The sequence below is a fragment of the Charadrius vociferus genome, unplaced genomic scaffold (assembly GCF_000708025.1).
Source record: "Charadrius vociferus isolate BGI_N301 unplaced genomic scaffold, ASM70802v2 scaffold62, whole genome shotgun sequence".
In the NCBI taxonomy this organism is placed as follows: Eukaryota; Metazoa; Chordata; class Aves; order Charadriiformes; family Charadriidae; genus Charadrius; species Charadrius vociferus.
In genome coordinates, this window is record NW_009647419.1 from 5,766,957 (window position 1) to 5,785,831 (window position 18,875).

An 18,875-nucleotide genomic window follows, 5' to 3' on the forward strand; every position below is an offset into this window, starting at 1 on the left:
GAGAAATGAAAGGCTCTTGGCTGCCTGCAGCTTAAGAAAAGGGGTTTTCTATAATCACCCTCTGTTGTAAAGGCAGGATTATTTGTATTTGTTTCATTTGGAAATGGGCCTTTTTCACTCTGAACGAAATACTGTTGAGCACCTTCCTACCATCCATTTGCTTTTCCCCCACAATGGCTCAGAGGAGAAATTAAGTCGTTGGAGGAATGGGAGCTTTTCAAAGGAGCATTTATGGGCCAAAGGAAAGATGACCAGATGGGCTGTCACCCAAGAAAATACAAATCAAGCCCCAGATCACACCCCAGGACTCTGCCATTGAGATTCCATAATGCCTGTTCAGGATTTCTGTTTATTTTTCGAAGAGAGGGATCATATATGGCTTGGCTTAAGCATTTCAATTTATGTTTCTGGCTGTCGGGGGATGCTGGCAAAAGATAAAACATCATCAGCTCATTTTCCATCAGTAGCGCTCTGTCATTCCATTAGGGCAGGAAATAGCTTGCTCTGTTACTGAGTGAATTTGACTTTAGCGTGGATCAGAGAGAGGACCCCTAGAGTTAAACACATCTCCCTGTGCCAGCTGTTCAGCATAAGACAGCAACGGCATGTAGCCAAATGACCACCCTCAGGATCTGACATGTGTTGGCACCACATGGTTTGCAAAAGCAAGCAACATGGGAGCACTTCCAAGGGAAGTGAGGTGTTGCGGAGGGGGGGAGGGTTAAAGGAAGTTTCAGGGAGAGGAAGGTTTGCTTTGGTGATTGCTGAACAGGAAAATAAAGACTTAAATATTTTGCTGTAATGGGCCGTAATTGTAGCTACTCGGATTCCACCGCGGAGAGGTATAATACCAGATCCCTGATAGATGATACTAGTTTAATCGTGTTATTCATTTGAGAAAGGGGCTCAGAGCTGCTTTCCCGCTACCACTGAGTGATATCCCTCAGAAGTCCCGCCAATGAGAGAGGCATTTATCCTTTCTGCTTTACAATTAAAGTGATTAAAAAGACATAGCTATAGGCTAAGAATTCCCAGCATTGAGTCTTGACTTCTTAAAAGGTCACAGATTGAAGTTGTGAGCCTGACTGGTATATGCGGCGGGCACTGCAGAGCCTTGCTTCACATCACAAGATTGCAGTGGTGCTAAGTGTAAATCTGGAACTCTGATTTCCTGATATACAACTTTTTTAATGGCGTTGTCTGACCTTGAGGATGTTATTTTTTGCTTGTATTCCACTCATTGTCTCTCACCCTAATTTACAGTGACACGCAGCATCTTCAGTTCCAGTTGACTGCAAGCTCTAGTTATCTCAAGCTGCATGCTGGGGAAAAATCTAGTCTCTGTGTGCTTGTGTGCTTCATTTTACTCATTAAAAAATAGGGAGAGGGATTTTATGATGCTCCAGCTTTTTGCAGTAAATGTTCCTAATTAGCAAGGGCAAAGTGGGTAGGGAAAATTGGTCTCCTAAACCAGGTGATATACTTTGGGTGGGGGAGAAAAGTTAAACTTGTATGTACACAAACTGTAATTCAGGATACTTGCAGGCTGTTTAGTCACTTGGAAGAAAAAGCTTTTATGCTTTGAAACTTGACACGCATCTGGTTTTTTTTCCCTTTTTTCTTCCCCAAATCCCTGCAGTCATGTCAGTGTAATAAAAGATACTACCTCTCCCTACAAACTTTGCCTCACATATCCATAGATTACCACAGCAGACCACTGTTCCAAATTAGGTACAGTTTTCTGAGGACATACTGGCAAGTATGATTTTTGAGGGGGTAATCTGAGAACCTATTGCCAGAGTGGCAAAGCAGTATGCTGCTGCCAGTCCACATGAGCAGCCTCATCTGGATTCATTTTGTAGCCGAGGCGCTGCTTTCCTGGTTGAGGGGTCGGCAGGCACCTCTGCATGTGTTGATGGGGTAGTTGTTTTTCATAATTCCCAGCCTGTCTCTTAGCTTCCAGGCAGCCCGAGCTTTCCTGATTGTCGTCATCTTTTCTGAACAGATGCAGACTCTGTATGCTTTCGATGAAGAAGAAACAGAAATGAAAAATAAAATAGTTGAAGACTTGAAGACAGCTCTGCGGACTCAGCCCATGAGGTAATGTTGTTCGTCTTTCATCACAATTCACTGCCTCCCTATGGTCAGATGTGACACGGGAAAGAATGGCAAGGACAGAAACCTTATTGTCTCGCCTTGCACAAGCCTCTGATATTTCAGACAATCCACAGAGAGCCCTACAGTCCCTGGTCTGAACCTGCCTAGTTGGTAGGGCACACTAATGCTGAAGCATGTAGCTCCAGGAAAATAAAAGACAAAGTCTGCTGTGAAAAACCTGTGGCAGATCTGTGCAAACACAGGTAATGACTGTGAAGATTAGATTTTAGACTTCATAGCCCCCTGAATGTCCCATGTAATTTGATTCATGTTGGGCAAAATCTCAGCCTCTACTCTGAACTTTGAATTCAGGCTTCCCCTTATCTTTGGTAATGTGAACTGTTTGGTATAAAGCAGCTAATCCATCTGACATCACCTGGTTTGGCATTCTTCCTGGTCTACGTGTAACTGTGGCATAGAGAAATGTTAAGAGACTTTATTGTGTACTGTGTCTTTGAAGGCAAGGTCATCTTTGTTTTTCTGGGAGCAAAGCTCTGAACAATAGCAAACTAACTAGCATAGAAACCTTTTCTATTTAACACTTAGAAGAGCATTGTGCAGAAGTAATAACTATAGTTGATATGAACTCAGGAAACGCTCAGTCAAAAAATTTCTGAATATCTTTGTATTGGGCCCAAAATAGGCCAAATGTGTTTGCATCCACACTATGCTGAAATCATAGTTCCAGTGAGCTTCAGTAATGCCTAATCAAACGGATTATTATTTTTTTTTTAGGGGGAACCTAGCCAAACCAATAAATAAATAAATAAAAACTACGCCAAAAATATCTCAAAGAATTTATGTTGCAGTTACATTGACTTGAAGTGAAGATATTTCTGGGACTTCTTGCAGAGCTAAGTGCTGATTGTGCTTCTTCCCTTCATGAGGTTTAAAAAGTTGACTGCATGCAGCTTCTCACCTCATGGCAAGTATAAGGTAGAGCGCATCAGGTTAAACCTCAGTGTTTTGCCTCCTGTTGTGATGGGCTGTAAGAGCCAGATCCTGGTGCTCCTCTGAGGTGTAAAGATTCGTCAGGCTTTGGTAACTTTAGCGTGTGGGTAGGATGAGTGCTTTTAACATGGAAGTAGAGAAACAGTGGCCTATATTGAGACCTAGCCCAAGGGGATAAGTGCCTGTTTGATCCTGTCTGTTGCTATCCACAGTAAAATGCAGCTGGACTTTATGTTAAAATGGAAGCTAAGACAACTGCTAAGTCCCAACTCTCACAAGGTTTTTAAACCAAAGTCCTGTGCTGTTGAGACTTGATGTAGCAACTTGATGTAGCAACTCTATTACATTAACGTGGTGCTGGTTTGATGCTTTCTATGTGAAAGTGACAGCTTTCATTGAGCATAACCACAACAGCAAGGCCTCTCTATGTCCAGCTAAAACACTTTGGTGGTTGACCGTTGGTAGTACAGCCTGGCCTCCTGGTTGAGCACAAGGCAAAAGAGAAGAAGAAAGAGCAATGTCTTTTGCTCAAAGCCTTGCAGGGTTTTCCTGCTCAGACCTAACTGCTTCTGCTGGATCCCCTTGACAACAGCCTGTTGCTTCATCTGTTTATAATAACCCTAACAAGCTTCAGTATGAGCATCTATGAGCTGCCCTATAAAGTGTTCTCTTCTAAATCGCTGGCGATAGTTATGGGGCTTTTTTTTTTTTTTTTTAAACAGTTAAGCCAAGCCAAATTTTGAGTTAAGTCCTACGTCTCAACTAATTTCCAGCGACTCAATTCGTTAGCTGCCAAATGGGCTGCATGCCAATACCTGATCAACAAGCCAATTTCTTCTTGATGGAAAGGTTGCAGTAGAGAGGCCCTCAGCTCCATCAAATCCCAGTCATAAGCAGGACTATGCCCAAGCCTTCAAAATACTAGTCTTTCTAGTTGAATTTGGACATCAAATCCTGTTTTCCTTGCCACTTCTGTTCATCAGGCCTCTGAAGAAAATAGACACCTAAATTCACATGGAATGGACTGTCTGTAATCCATTTGTGATTGTAAGGTACACAGGGGCTCTGACCAGTAGGCTCCTCTTCTTGAACTCTTTGATCTAGAGAAATCAAAAGAGGAAAAATTCATGTGTTTGGCTCTGGGTTTTATTTTACTGTAGAACCGTGTCTTTTCTAGTACAAAATGCAGAGTAATGGTACTAATCTGTGCCTCTATTCCAACCCACCGGTCCTAACAGCAACAAAAACTGAAGGAGAACTACCCAAACTCAAGTTCCTCTCCACTTTGGAGAAAAGGTGATAAAAGCATCCCTGAGCAGCTAGTTGGCCCCCTTTGAGCAAGTGCATTTTGTTCTGGTATTTAGGAGCTGCCCTGAAATAATAAAGACAGGTTATGTCCCAGCACACAGGAACAACCCTGGCCTTAGAGAACAAAACCCCACATCTGCATCTTGTAAGGAAACACAGTTTCTTTTAGGTTTGTAAGAACTTAAGACTATAAACAAGTGTGATGACAAACTGTTGGACAGAAGGAGGGAGAGAAGAGCTTTTCTTTTGGTATTTTAGTGCCCAAAAATGGAGGTTAAGAAGTGCAGCAAAAGTAAAAACTTAAAAAGGACTGGAAAAAAAATCACTTTTTGGAACCCCAGAAAAATACTTCCTTTAGTCTGAATCATTGCTAACTCCCTTTGCTGTCTGCTTTTCTCCTTTTGTCTAACTCAGATTTACCTCCTGTTATTTTTGTTTGATTTAGCCATGTTGCATTCAAGTACATACTGGAGATGATCATTTATGCATCCAGCAAGCAAAACCCATTATGCTGAATTTTTCAGCAGTTCAGTAGTTGTCAGGATTATGCGTGCCCCCTGATTCAAAAACTGATGCTGCGGGGAAGTGTAGCCTTGCCTGTTAACAGGGTGGGAACATCCTGCTCTCTGCACACCCACAGCATATGATCTTTCTGTCTTTCCTGAGCGGGATCAAGTCTCACAGGGAGGCTGTCCCCCTCCCCTACACTTGGAATCCGTCAGTGGGTCATTACCTCTTGGGCTGCGCTGCATCTGTGTTTGGATGAAAGGTTTGTTATTAGAGTTAGCTAACTCATTCTGATCAGCACTCTCTAAAACTTGAAAGGCTAAGAGGCGCCCTGCCTTTTAAAGTGTGCTAAACTGGTCAAGTGAGAGACTGAGGTGAGGTTACGCTTTAATTTGCTTGTTTAGCACCTATTAAAACACACCCTGCTTTATTTACACTTGAGTTTTTGAATGTGTTAGCCAGAATGCATTGGCAAATATGCTTAACTTTACACCTCCTAGTCTAGAACAAGACCTTATTTTGCAGCATACAGGACGTATAGGATGGCAGTTAGTTACACACGTGTATATTGTGAGGAAGAAGGTACTTTATTTGTATGAGTTTTGTATGTGCACAGGCAAACCCTCCCCCCCGATACACACGTCCCTGCTTACAGACGTACAGATGCACAAACACCAGTGTGACGATTATGGCTCTCAGCCTGTCAGCTAAACTCCCACTTGTTTTTCTCTCTTGTACAGACATTTACACATGTCTCCCCACATACGTGCTCACACCAAGCAAATTCTCGTACTGAGAGTGCCTGCTGGCTCAGAAACTGCTATTGCTATTTCTTTGTCTTCCTCTTGCATGATTTCTGGCTTTTCCGGAAAATAGCGAACTAAATGTTTTGGAAAAGGAAGGTGAAAATCATAATTTGATTCCTGCTTCTGATCTCAGCTGAAATGGGAAGGTACTTGGTTTTGCTTCCTATTGAGTAATGCAGATTACTGTTTGCTCTCTGGATTAGGAAGAGCACAGGAAAATCCCGACATTGTTTTAAATTATGTCATTAATCAAGGTCTGTGACACACACCACTTTCCTGCGCGTGCCTCCTTTTTGGGATGATCTCATCCAAACAGTCCTAGAAAAATTGCTCTGCCAGTGAATTTAGTAAGGGATTGTACTTAATTGGGACAATGTGACTCTTGTGGATTTACCATTTTTTCACATGATCATCAGAGCAAGCTAAAATACATGAAGGTTGTAGTGCCTTGTATGTCTTGTCAAAAGACCAGGTGTTCCATCTGAAAGTATGTTTAAAGGACCCTTTCTTCAGCTGCTTCTTCAGGATGTTTTCTTTTGTCAGTAGAGCTCTATCTTCAGAAAGGTATCCAACCTAAGTCTTCCCAGAGCCCTGGAACTGAAAAGAACAGCAGAACATCAGTTGGTTGGGGTTTTTTTCCCCTAAAAGATGGAGGGAATAGCTAAGGTATAGGATGGATTCATAGAACTGAACTTTGGAATTGAGGAGGAGAAGGAGAATTTAAACTAGTCCCTCCATAGTAGAGGCAAAGAGCAACTCTGCGCTTTAGTCCCAGGGTTAGAGAAATACTCACAAGTCATTAGAATCATATTGTTTGGTAACAAGTTGAGTTTGTGCTTATTTTAGTTCCAAATACATCTTTAGCAGCAACTCTTTTAGCCATGAATGTACTTATTTCAGTCGTCTTTGGCATGCTGGCAGCTAAATGCATTACAAAAGCTGAAATAATTTTCAATCTTTCCATAATCAGTTTAAATAACAAACTGCTTTTAGTGACTTACCAAATTCCTGATGCACAATGTTGATCCCACTTTCTGGCCTGGAGGCAGAGAGGCTTTTGCTCCTATGATTTGTTAGGGTAGACAAGATGCATCCAAAGAATGTGCAATCGGACCTGTGTGAAACTTGGCAGATTGTCTTAGCAGGGTTCAACTAAACCTTGTTTTCATTTTTGGTGTGCACGTGTTCCTGTGTGTGCTTGTAAGCTCTGATATTCACTTTGAGACTCAGTTTTGAACAAAACCCAAACCTCAGACCGAAACTTTGTTGAAAGCACCAGGCTTTGCCATGTTTCTGGTCGAACTGCTGGCCCAAGCAAGCTGAAAGTTGGCAAATCCATCAGCATAGTGAGCATAACTTTCAGGTAGGCCCTGAAAATTCCTGTGTGGTGTGGGGTGTAACCACTGGAAGACCATACGTATGTCAAGTCCATATGATCCAGGAGATATATAAGTATAGCTCAGGTTTGTCTTGCTGATGCCGAGACATGAACAGAGCCCAGTGCAATTCAGTCTTTCGGTGTGGTGCTTCCATTACTGATGCATATTAGGAACAGCATTTCACTTAAGTACAGAAAAGAGAAAGATAGCACATTAGGAAGTATCCGACTGGAAGGAGGAGGGGCTGGGTTAAAGCAAAATGACACAGGCTTTTTTCTTCATTTGTTACACAGGTGGCAATTGCTAACAACCTTTCATTTGTTTGAGGTATCTTTCTACATTATGCTGTTTAGAGCGTGGTCATGGACATATTGTTGGTGTACATTTGTTGGTGTAGATTTTTGGTAAATTCAAATGTAATTCACGTGGGTTTGCATTTAGACGTTCTAAAAAAAAGTGTACCTATCTGAACAACCTGTTAGAGGAGGCAGGAGGTAAACAAAGCAATCTAGAGAAATTTGCAGCCCTTTTCGTATCTTTGAATCCCCATTTTTAAGCCTGGGAATTCTAAATGAAACACTGCTAGAATGATTGGCTTGAACTGACTTATATAATTCCATTCATTTCTATTGATTTGCCTAGGAGGCTGTCTGCATGGTCTAATTTAACCCATCTGGATTTTTTAACCCTGGCTTTCAACAAAACCTTAAACTTTTCCAAGGACTTTCTCCTGTATTGTTTTCATCTTCAGTTTCCATAATCTTAACCTGAAGAAAGAGAAATCTTATGGTAGAATGTAATAGAAACAGAACTCTAGTAATGTCAATAGTTAAAATAAACCTTTTCTACTATAGGTTCAGTCTTCAATGTGTCATTTGGTAACTGATTAATTCTGTATATCCTCTATTCATTATGTTTTTACTATGCATTTTACTACTGCAGGTTGACAGTGGACCTGTTCCATCCTTAATATACCTTCTCAAACTAAAAAAAAACAATCAAACAAACAAACAAAAAAGCAGCCAAGGCCATTATAGGAGCTTTGCCTTTTACTGAAGAACACGTACCTTTTAAACTTTAACTTTATATGTTCCTATATGTATATCACGGGATCAGAGTGTGAAGTCAGTAGAGCTGAGAGACACAGTGGTAATGAGTTTGCCCCTGTCAGTGTACCCACTCCTGGAGGTGGCAGCTGGTGTGTAGTATTGGCTAAAAATTTGACCTAAATCTAAAAATGGTTTTCGAGATAATCTGAACTCGTAAGTGTGGTAATGAGTCTGTATGAAAATGTATCTTGTGTGTATTAGCATGTATGTAAGATGTAGCGATTTGAAAGAATCCATTCAGCTTTGAAAATGTAGCAACTATTGGGGTGAACCACAGCAGGTGTTGGGTGGCAACTGCAACGAAGAACACAGCAACCCAACAGCAGGGTCGTAAGGTGATGCAATATAATTACCCTGAAACTGTGTGATGCACCATTATTAGCTGGTCTGTTTTCTCTCTTTTTTGTTTGTTTTTCTTAAATACCTGGGAATTATTCTGTGAACTTTAGGCTAAAAACTAGCCAGCTTTTACAGATGCAAGGTTGAATAATATGGTACCTTTTGAATAAATTCCCTTTGGTCTACTTTCCTTATTTTTCCTACATGTTGTTGTTTTGGGTTTTTTTTTCAGGTTTGTGACCAGGTTTATTGAGCTGGATGGCCTGAGCTGTTTGCTGAACTTCCTGAAGAGCATGGACTATGAGACCTCAGAGAGCCGTATACACACATCCGTTATAGGGTGTATCAAGGCACTGATGAACAACTCCCAAGGACGGGCTCATGTCCTGGCTCATCCAGAGAGTATCAACATCATCTCCCAGAGCTTACGGACTGAAAACATTAAGACCAAGATTGCTGTGCTGGAGATCCTAGGGGCTGTCTGCTTGGTACCAGATGGTCACAAGAAAGTCTTGCAAGCCATGCTTCACTACCAAGTCTATGCTGCAGAAAGGACAAGATTCCAGGTACAAGGAGGATACTTTGCCAGAAATACCCAGTATGATGAATCTCTGCAGGGGTTCATTTTTACAGTGCACGTATTGCAAACTTGCTAGGTAGTAAAAAGGCAATATTTCTCATTTTGTTGTAGGAAGGGAGGAAGGGCACTTCCTCAAATGGATTATCGCCTTTTTTTTTTTTTCCCAAGACCTGATTGCCTGTCATTAATGCTAGTTTAAAATCTCTATTTTACCTTAAAATTGGGGCTTGCTATGTTAAATTAAAGCTGCTAACCTGTTCCTACTCTAACCTGATGGCATTTTTGGGATGGTAATCATTTGTTCTACCCTAGAATCCAAAGCCACAGAATTCCAGGAGCCTCTGTCCTGATTTTAAAGCTCTTAATTTAGTAATAAACTAGTTATGGATGAAATAATGGAGACAGTGGATTAAATAATGAACAGCGGCGGCACTTCAATTGCCACTTAGCAATCAACTTGTGAATTGTCACCACTTAGCAATTGTTGTCTCAGATATCTTCCATTCAGAACACATAAGGGAAGCTCAATCTCGGAGACCTTGAGGTAGGTCAGTAGATCATTGACAGACTTTTATTGTGGATAGTGCTAGCTGCTACTGTAATGTTTTCCTAGTGAACTAAGCAACTTTACAAAAAGATGTAACAGAATCTGTTGCTGTGTATGAAGCTGTAGCTCCTAAAATTTGGGTTAACCTCACCCAATTACTGTTTGTTCTTGAGTGAAATTATAAGTGTGGTGTTGGGCCAACAGGCCCTGGATCCTGCTTTCTGTCAGCCATTCTCTCCCGCCTCCTCCCCAGCTAATGTGTCGGTGGATTTTGAGCTACAATGAGCTATGACTGTAGAATTGAATGGGGAAAAAGTCTGTGTTCATGAACAGTAGCTGCCAATGCTTGTTGTTTGGACTGAATGCACTATGGGATTCACTGACTGTGACTCAGACCTGAAACTGGGATGCAGGAGATCTTGGTTTGGTATTCACCTATGTGTAGCACGGCCAGGTCCACCCCTCTACGTGCACCGTCCCATCCAGTTTGCTCTCTAATAATGAGCTGAAATGGAGAATCCTTCCTGAATTAATTTGACATTTTTGTATACCTTGGAGACAGGTGGGGGTGACCTTAGATGCTCGGCAAAAAGCAGTGGTACCTCACACCTCTGACAACAGTTGTGGTCCTGTGTTAACTTATCCTTACTTGACCAAGAGACTGCTTAATAAGCCCACATGGGAGATAGATAGATGCTGAGTTTACTCAATGTCTCCTATTTGGGTTCTCACTCTCTCTTTTTCTTCTTTTTTTTTTTTTTTTTTTTTTTTTAAATTGGTTTAAAATTTACTCATTAGTTGAGATAAGTCATTGCTGAGTAAAGTGTGGTAGCACAGGTCTTGTGAGCTTTTGAGGAATCTGGTGTAACGATGTGCAGATGCTTACCAAATCACATTCATGAAAGAGTACTTTATAGAAATGCTTGCTTTTGTCAAAATGCTTTTCTGTTGGGGAAAAAATGAAAGATAAATGATGGTCTCTCTTTTTCTTTCTTAAACAAAAAAAAGCCCCAAAAACTGAAACCTAAAAACCAACCCACCCAAACCCCAAAATGATTTAGCAGATGGGATGTGTTCTTGTTTGCAATTTCTAACACTTGTGTCTAGATGCTGGAACGGGATTTTCCTCTGCACAAAGCAACAGCTTAAGTTAAATTTTGAGGATGTAAGTATTCACTCAAAGACATTCCTCATCCATTTTCGGTCATTTTCTTCTAACAGAGAGATTAAGGATTTTTTAAATGCTGATGAAACAAATACGCTCACAGTCTTTCTTGTGTTTTAGTGGAAGGTTCTCTGATACTCTAGGACTTATCAGTTAAGAAAGCGTTATATCTTTTTGCCTCTTGCTTTCCTATACCTGTGTGTCAGAATGGTCTTTCAGCTCATTATCAAGAGAAGCATCCACTGTAACTTGACTATGGAGGTATTTTATGTTGTCAGACGCCATTTTAAGAAACGGATGAGCTGGCAACTCTTATTTAGCTCTTACTTGTAAAATTCAAAGATGTGGTGTACAATGAAAGCCAGTGAAAGCCTTTTTTTCTTTATCCTAGTCCTGAGTATAATCTTCATAACCCAGACTTTGCAAATATCTTAAGAGGTCCTTCAGGTTTCAAACTGAACTCTTGGGGATGTGTTTCCTGTAGCTTGGGCAACTAGCAGCATCACACAGTGTATTGAAGTGCCCGAAGAATTTAGAGCTTGCAGCTTTAGGTTGACTTTAACTGGCCACACCTAATTACTGTTATGCTGAAAATGATCCCCCACAACTGGGGATCTGGCAGAACCAAAAACCGAGAATTCTTTCTGTGAAAAGTAATAAAAAATGAACTAAACTGTAGGAACAGGAGAAACATACTTTGAATGTGCAGAGTAGGAATTTATTCTTTTGGCTCTATGGCTCTCTGGTTCGTTATTGCAGGCTGATTCTAATGGGGGAGAAAAGGAAAGCAGGGAACTGTAAAGTCGCTGCTCAGTTTTTCTCTCGATCTAGCTCCATAATACAATGGCCAAATTAGAGACATAATACCTAAGAGGACAATAATTTCAAATTCTCAGTTTTGGAAATCAAACTCGATTCTTGTGAAGTAAAAAGCGTGGGGCTTTCTGGAAACTGTACTGAGCCTACTTTTATTGGAATATCCAATAAATAATTTACAGCTAATGCCAACCTCTGACAACTTCAGTGCAATTGTTGCTCTTCCTTAAGTTGCCTTCCTGACAACAGTGGTTGATAATATTCTTCATCCCTTTCAGCCACCTCTGTCAATTTATCCCTCCTCATCAATGAAAGCTGGCACTTTGTTTATGTACTATGTGTTTGGATTTATTTTCCCCTCTTGCAAATTGCAGTAAATCTAAGTGTCCCACTCTCCCCATATCATCTGTGATGACCAGCACAGTACTTTGAGGAATCAGGAGGTAAATATAAAAAAACCCTGTTCAGATCTACTTTTCCCCAACACAAATTGTTCTCTCTTTTTTTTTTTTTTTTTCTTTTTTCTTCTTGCAGAGAAATATCATGGTGGTGAATAAAATTTTGGGTGCATGGTTCTGCTTCCACTTCTCTTTGTAAGAAGGAGGAGGAGAGATTCAGAATTATTTAGTGGCAACCATCTAAAACTTGAGCTTATGCATAACTTGCTGATGACAACTTTAGCTTGAACACAGATTATTTCCAATTTGCACGTGCTCAAGTGTGGTGGAGTGATGTAGAGATCATGTATTTAACACAGTCACATAAAACACGGCATGTTTCATTCAATGTTATTGCTGGTCAGTGTTCTAAGCACAATTCTTCCTACCTGGCACAGCTAGCCAAAAGTAGTCAGAGGTCCCAGCAACTGGTGAATTAATAGAGAAGGAAAGCTTCAACTTAAGATACAGGTCTTACTAAACTTACATTGGATCTGTCTTGCTCTAACTCCTACTATTTGAACAGGAAAAGGAAACTTACAGTTTTATGCTGGTGTATCTAAAGTAAAAATCCAAATTACAGCAAGATTCCAGAGTGATATAAACACTTGTAATCCCAATTAATTTAACTAAACTGCAGCAGGTGATACCAACTGAAGACCACTAATCAAACTGCTGAAATATTTTGGAAAGGATGTCCTTGCTTTTTGATGTGTTCTTTTTTAAAAATTGAAAGTAATGAAAAATATAGATAGAACTTTTATGAATATGAGGGACTATCTCCTAACAAAATTTCATATTTTGCTCTGAGTAGAAACTCTGATGTAAAATTATGCTTCTTTCTAAATTGCCAGCATTTACATAAAAATGACTGCAATAATCAATCTCATCCTTAACTTCAGAGAGGAGTCACTTTAGAGTTATGGGAGATTCTCCAGAACTTACTCTTCTTTGTTGAGACTTCAGTCTTCACTCGAATGCCTTTTAGTGCTACAACTTCACCCTGTACCTCTGCTGCTGAGTGCGTTCACAGGTCTATCGGGATCATCTTTGTCTTGGCACTTGCAACAAGATTCTATACTTTATGTTTGTGTCTGAATTTATATTGTGGCTATTCCTGTTTTCTCATATTTGCTGTAGCATCTTCCCTGTGCCCTTTGCCTGCTTTAATCTTTGACCCTTCTTTCATGCTGCCCTTCTGCTTGGAATAATTCTCCCTTTAATATCCAATAGGCAGTCTGCAGGTCCTCTTTTAAGATATTCCTTGAGAACTGTCCTCTTCAGAGTAGTATTCCATCTTTACTCAAATACCACAATAATATAAAGGCATGCCTTCAGTCTCCTTCCTGAGGCAATCTGGAAAAGCTCTGTCTTTGCTTCATCCAATTTTTGTTTGAAATATGCTTCTTTGCCTACAAATTCTACTCTGCCCCTTAAAGAGGAGAGATGAAAGAAAACATTGGAAAGCCACACAATAAAGCCTCAAAGCAGAAATGTGGAATTAGGAAGATGAGCCCTTGGTGTCCTTGCTGGGATTCTTTTCCATCTGATGCGTTCAAAATTGACACTAGTGTAATTTTGTCACTGGCTCACTGCGCGACCATGAAATTGTTGCTTTATGTTGAATTTCTTAAGTGCTTTTCTTGTGAAGATGGAGGTTTCTAAAATGTTACGAAAAATGAGAGAGAAGAGTGTCTGCTCTTAGTGTCATTCATGTCTGCATTATCCTATTTATGACTGGTTTCCTTTGTGAAAGGGGCACAATCCTACTCTTCCCTACATTGTTGCCTTTCTGATTCTTGGTATGCTCGCTTCTTCCCGTCATTTCATCTGTGGAGTGAAGGCATCGCGGTATGACATTGTAACATGTTGTACTTTTCAACATGCTCTATTTTGAGTCAAACTAATGTTGCAAGGTCATAATGCTGTACTGGCCCAGAAAAGTGTATCAGGATGTTCCAGTGCTCTTCCAGCCTAGTTCGCTGTCTGAAACAGCCACTCAGCTGAGGACCCCTATGGGGAGAAGGAATTTTCCCTTTAGTCTTGAGAGAACCTAGGTGTTAGATACTGTCTGAAAGGAGCTGATTTCACTTGCCGATGAAAATATTAACTGGGCTGCTTTGGGCAGAACACTCTTGTTTTCCTCCTTAATGCTGCTAGAAATTTTGAAGCTTGAGGTGAAGGAATAAAGGAAGCTTGATATTTTTGGTTGAAAAGGTGGCGATTAGGAGCACTTCTCCCAGAGCCCCCTTGCCTGGTTTGTGTTAAACGACATCAGTACGGACCGTAATCTGCAGGGAGAAATCTAATCAATTTGGAATTGTAGTAGAGGAGCTAACAAGGAACAAATTAAATCCTGTATTCCCACTTGATTTGCATCTTCCCCTCAGGGCTCATCCAAAGCCTTTTGAGGTTTGCTGCAGATTGAATGAAACCCTACTGGATGTCAGTGATGAGGAATAATGGGATTAAATGAGGAAAGTTTTGCTTAAATAGTAGGAAAAACCTTTACAACCATAAGATCAATTGGGCCACAAAACTGGCTGCCAAGAGGTGTGGTGAAATCTTTTTCACAGGAAATGTTGAAGCGAAGACTTGAACCACAGCCATTTGCAAAGGGTTAGAGGTATTGGAGTTAGGCCACAGTGTGTGGGTGTAGATTCTGATGTTTAGGAATTGAATGAACTTATAGTGTTTCCTTCTAGAGCTGAACAATCTCATGAAGATGTGCTGCTCTTCAATTAGCTTAGTGCAACCCAGAGTCTCTGTTTTTCTTGCCCTGAATTTGGCTTGGCCCCCACTGCATTCTGCTCCTAGTCCAGCCTTCTGAAATGGGGGATAGAAAACTTTTGTTAGCATCCTTCAACCTGTCTGGTTGCTGTATCTGACATGTTGTTGCATAGAGTCTAGCATGTTCATAAAAGTCTGTGAGAATATATGGCAGGAATAAGGCCCCTGAAGAAAACCAGCAAAACGATCATTGGTTTTGATGCTTCTGTAGTAATGGCTACATTACATGGCTAAGTAAATTATTCCAAGAAGACACATGCTTTGGATTTCAGTGTCAAATCTGACAGTAACAGAATTAAATTCTCACATTTATTTCATTTCTGCTTATTTGGCGAGTTGGGTTTGTTGGGGAATTTAAAGACCTCTTAAATAATCTCCTATTGTCATTGTCGGAGGTAGAATGCTGAACTCAACTGACCCTCAGTCTGACTTAGTTGGGCATTTCATGTCTTTTTATGCCAGACTCATTCCCATTTCTAACAAAATGGGGAAAGGGTTGGTATTTGGCATAGTATAACTACTGGGAAATCATGGATGTGGTGGAAATTCGAATGCCAGGAGTAGGGACATTTGCAAGTGCTAGCTGGGGAATTTAGAGGATGCAAGAAAAAGGAGTTTATGAAATCAAGCTTGCTTGATAGTGAACATACTATGATCTGATATAAGAACAGCTGTCAGTTGCAGTGTATGCTAGATCAAAAGATTTTTACACAAAAACAAGCAAAGGGTTTGCATGAAGCCAGGAGGGTATTCTTTCCCCTGGGGAATGCAAAGGAGGATATTCCCACTGCTTCTTGAGGCACATCTCCGTGGTGATGTCTGTTTTCTACAGGAAACAAGATAGACCTATGAAACTGATGACTAGCACAGGAAAGATTTTGCTGTGAATGAAGACTTTCGGTAGCCAGGGACAGAATACTGATTAAAGGAAAATGAACTTCCTTACTCAGCATCATAGCTTCAAAATATTATTTAGATGGTTCTGCTTAGCTGAACACTAAAAAGCTATTTTTTTCTTTGTTCTCCCTTTATGGCCAAAACTTCTTGGGAAGAGTAAAAAGAATTCTGTCTTCTCTAGTGTGTCAGCAAACCAAATATATGAGTGTAAGGTGTTTATTATTAGCGCTGGAGTGAAATGCATACAATTGAACTGTTAGATCTCAAGTGGAATTTGTTACTCTTCCAGTAAGGAAAATCATCCTTGAAATTGTGAACTGATCTGAGAAGATCCCGAAGAGAAGATTCATTGTCATCAGCACTAAGCTAAAAGTACAGTTGCTCTCATGGCTAATCAGTAAATATTCAAGTGAAATTAATCCTAAATAGGCTGTGTAAGGCACAGGCTACCAACATTGTCTAGTCTTTTTCTCCTTTGTCTCCTGATGTTCAGATTATGGTGAAATATCTATAAGTATGCTTAATAGGGAGACATACACTCTCCGGGGAGACGTTATAGCAGCCTTTCAATATATAAAGGGAGCTTATAAGAAAGATGGAGAAGGACTTTTTACCAGGGCCTGTAGTGACAGGACAAGGGGTAATGGTTTTAAACTAAAAGAGGCTAGATTTAGATTGGATAAAAGCAACAGATTTTTTTATGATGAGGGTGGTGAGACACTGAAACAGTTTGTCCAGAGAAGTTGTAGGTGCCCCATCACTGGAAGTGTTCAAGGTCAGGCTGGACAGGGCTTTGAGCAGCCTGGTCTAGTTGAACAATGTCCCTGCCCACTGCAGGGGGCTTGGACTAGATGGTCTTCAAAGGTCACTTCCAACCCAAACCATTCTGATTCTGTAACAAGGAAACTGGGGCTTAACTGTACTTCCAGTGGAGCTGTGTAATTCACCTTTGATCTTTGGAGCTGTATGCGCAGGGGTTATTCCTGTTATTTGCAAATTGTCTGCTTCATGTGAAATGTTTGTAAGTGAAGGAACAAGGAGACATCTTCCAAGGTCCACGTATAGGTTTTATTCCTCAAAAGACAGCTTCTCTTTAGAATTCTCTGTCCCTGTATACGAGTGAAATCTATCCTGCTAAGATCCCAGAAAATAATGAAAATCACTTAAGTCGTGTGAGTAGAAAGGATGTATGAATCTGATGCTATTTTTCTGTGTGTATAAACTCCCTGTCATATTCACCATACAAAGTTAACTGACTAGGACGGACATCATTCTGCTGCTCGCTAGATCATGTTGGCAAGAACAATAAAGGGCATCTGCTTTTTCTCAAATAATGGCTTTTTTTAAAAAAACTGTATTTTTCTGTTAGGATCAGGTAGGCATTTTATTCCTATCACTATTATTCATTTGTTTATTGTGTCATGCCCTAATCTGCTAACAGCCTTGTCTGAAAGAAATTATTTATTTAAGCAAAGATAGAGCAACTCGAAAGAAGACTGTGTGCATATCCCATGAGCGGTATGCACAATGGCGCAAGAAATTAGATTATATCCTCTAACCTAGCATGCTGTTCCATTTCAGACATTGTTGAACGAGCTAGACCGAAGCATGGGGCGATACCGAGATGAAGTAAATCTCAAAACAGCCATCATGTCCTTTATCAATGCTGTTCTGAATGCTGGTGCCGGTGAGGTGGGTCGCTGCCCTGGAAATTCCTTCTCAAATGTTATGCTTGAATTAATTTACCTTGGAAATGGGTAGTAGATTGTCACAAATCTCGTGGGTTTGAGTGGATATAGTTTATGGAAAATAATGTTTAATCGTTAATATCAGTCTTATAATGTCTTCCATATTATTTCATTGCCAGCCTCTTCTAATATAACATACACTACTTGCACTGAAATGATCTCTTTTGGGTTTTGTTGTTGGTTTGTTGTTGGGTTTTTTTTAAGAACTGCAAAGCATTTACTTCTTGATTTTAGCCTTTTAGAAAACATTTTTACATTTACCTTCAGAAATGTTTTGAAATGTTAAGTTGTTTTGACTCAAAGCCAAACTCAAAACGTTTTAATTTAAAAATGTCAACAGGACAGATTTCAGAAAAGACAGTTTTTGTTTTTCTTTCATTAACAAGACTTTATTTTAAGGCAGGAGGATAGTTTAAACTGATTTTGTTTCATTAAAATTGTTACTTTTGTTACATTGGCTTTTCTTCTTCTTTTTTTTTTGTTGTTAAACCACAACACAAAACAAGCTCATGAGAACTCTGTCTGGTCATGTATTTGCCTCTATCTGTGGCAGTCCTGTGACATCCCACTGAATAGGTGTCAAGTTTGCCAGAGTATATGGTGTTCTTATGATAAATAAACACAAAAGCTAGGAGGAAGACTGCAGTACTACTCATCTGTGAGCAGGAGCTGCACCTCTGATGGACTCACAGGACAAACACTAATAACTTTTGCTCTTTATGGAACAAAATGGAGTTTGCAGTCCTTTTGACTGGGCATGCAGAACTCATTGTAGGTAAATGAGGGCTGTATTTTTAATTGAAACAGAGGAGAAGACTTTTTTTTTTTTTTTTACTTTACTGGAGTTAATCCTCCTGTGAATTTGGTGTCAGGATAGATGATATTAAAAAGGGAAGAACTGAGGTTTTAAGTATTTTTTTTTTTAATGCGATAACAGCTTTTGGAGCACAATAACTTGATTTCCCCCCCACTTTTTAAGGACAATTTGGAGTTCCGATTACACCTACGATATGAGTTTCTAATGCTGGGAATTCAACCTGTCATTGACAAGCTAAGAGGACATGAGAATGCCACACTAGACAGGTAAGATGTTTTCTAAGAATAGCAATTGATCAACAGAAAGAGTTCTTAGAAAGTCTTCTCCCTTTGGGTTTCAGATTTATGCACAAAGCTGTCTCTGTCTCTTCCTAAAACTGACTTCCTTTAAAGACAAAAAGGAGATTCACTCTTAGAATTAAAATCAGCAGATGAAGTAGGAAATATACATACTAAATTGGCAGTGGCTGTGGCAAGGAGTTCCTTAACTGCTTTTCTTCTAAGCTGGGGATGACAATCAGAA

The 18,875-nt window shown here is 40.1% G+C and overlaps 1 protein-coding gene across 1 annotated transcript in view; it reads left to right on the forward strand.

Moving 5' to 3' along the window:
• Positions 1 to 18,875, forward strand: part of DAAM2 (dishevelled associated activator of morphogenesis 2) — a 184,799-nt gene that overhangs the window by 112,266 nt on the left and 53,658 nt on the right. The window contains exons 5-8 of the mRNA XM_009880466.1: positions 2,006 to 2,100; positions 8,789 to 9,122; positions 17,370 to 17,480; positions 18,516 to 18,619. Coding sequence (XP_009878768.1) covers positions 2,006 to 2,100; positions 8,789 to 9,122; positions 17,370 to 17,480; positions 18,516 to 18,619 — 644 coding nt within the window. The remainder of the gene's footprint in view (positions 1 to 2,005; positions 2,101 to 8,788; positions 9,123 to 17,369; positions 17,481 to 18,515; positions 18,620 to 18,875) is intronic.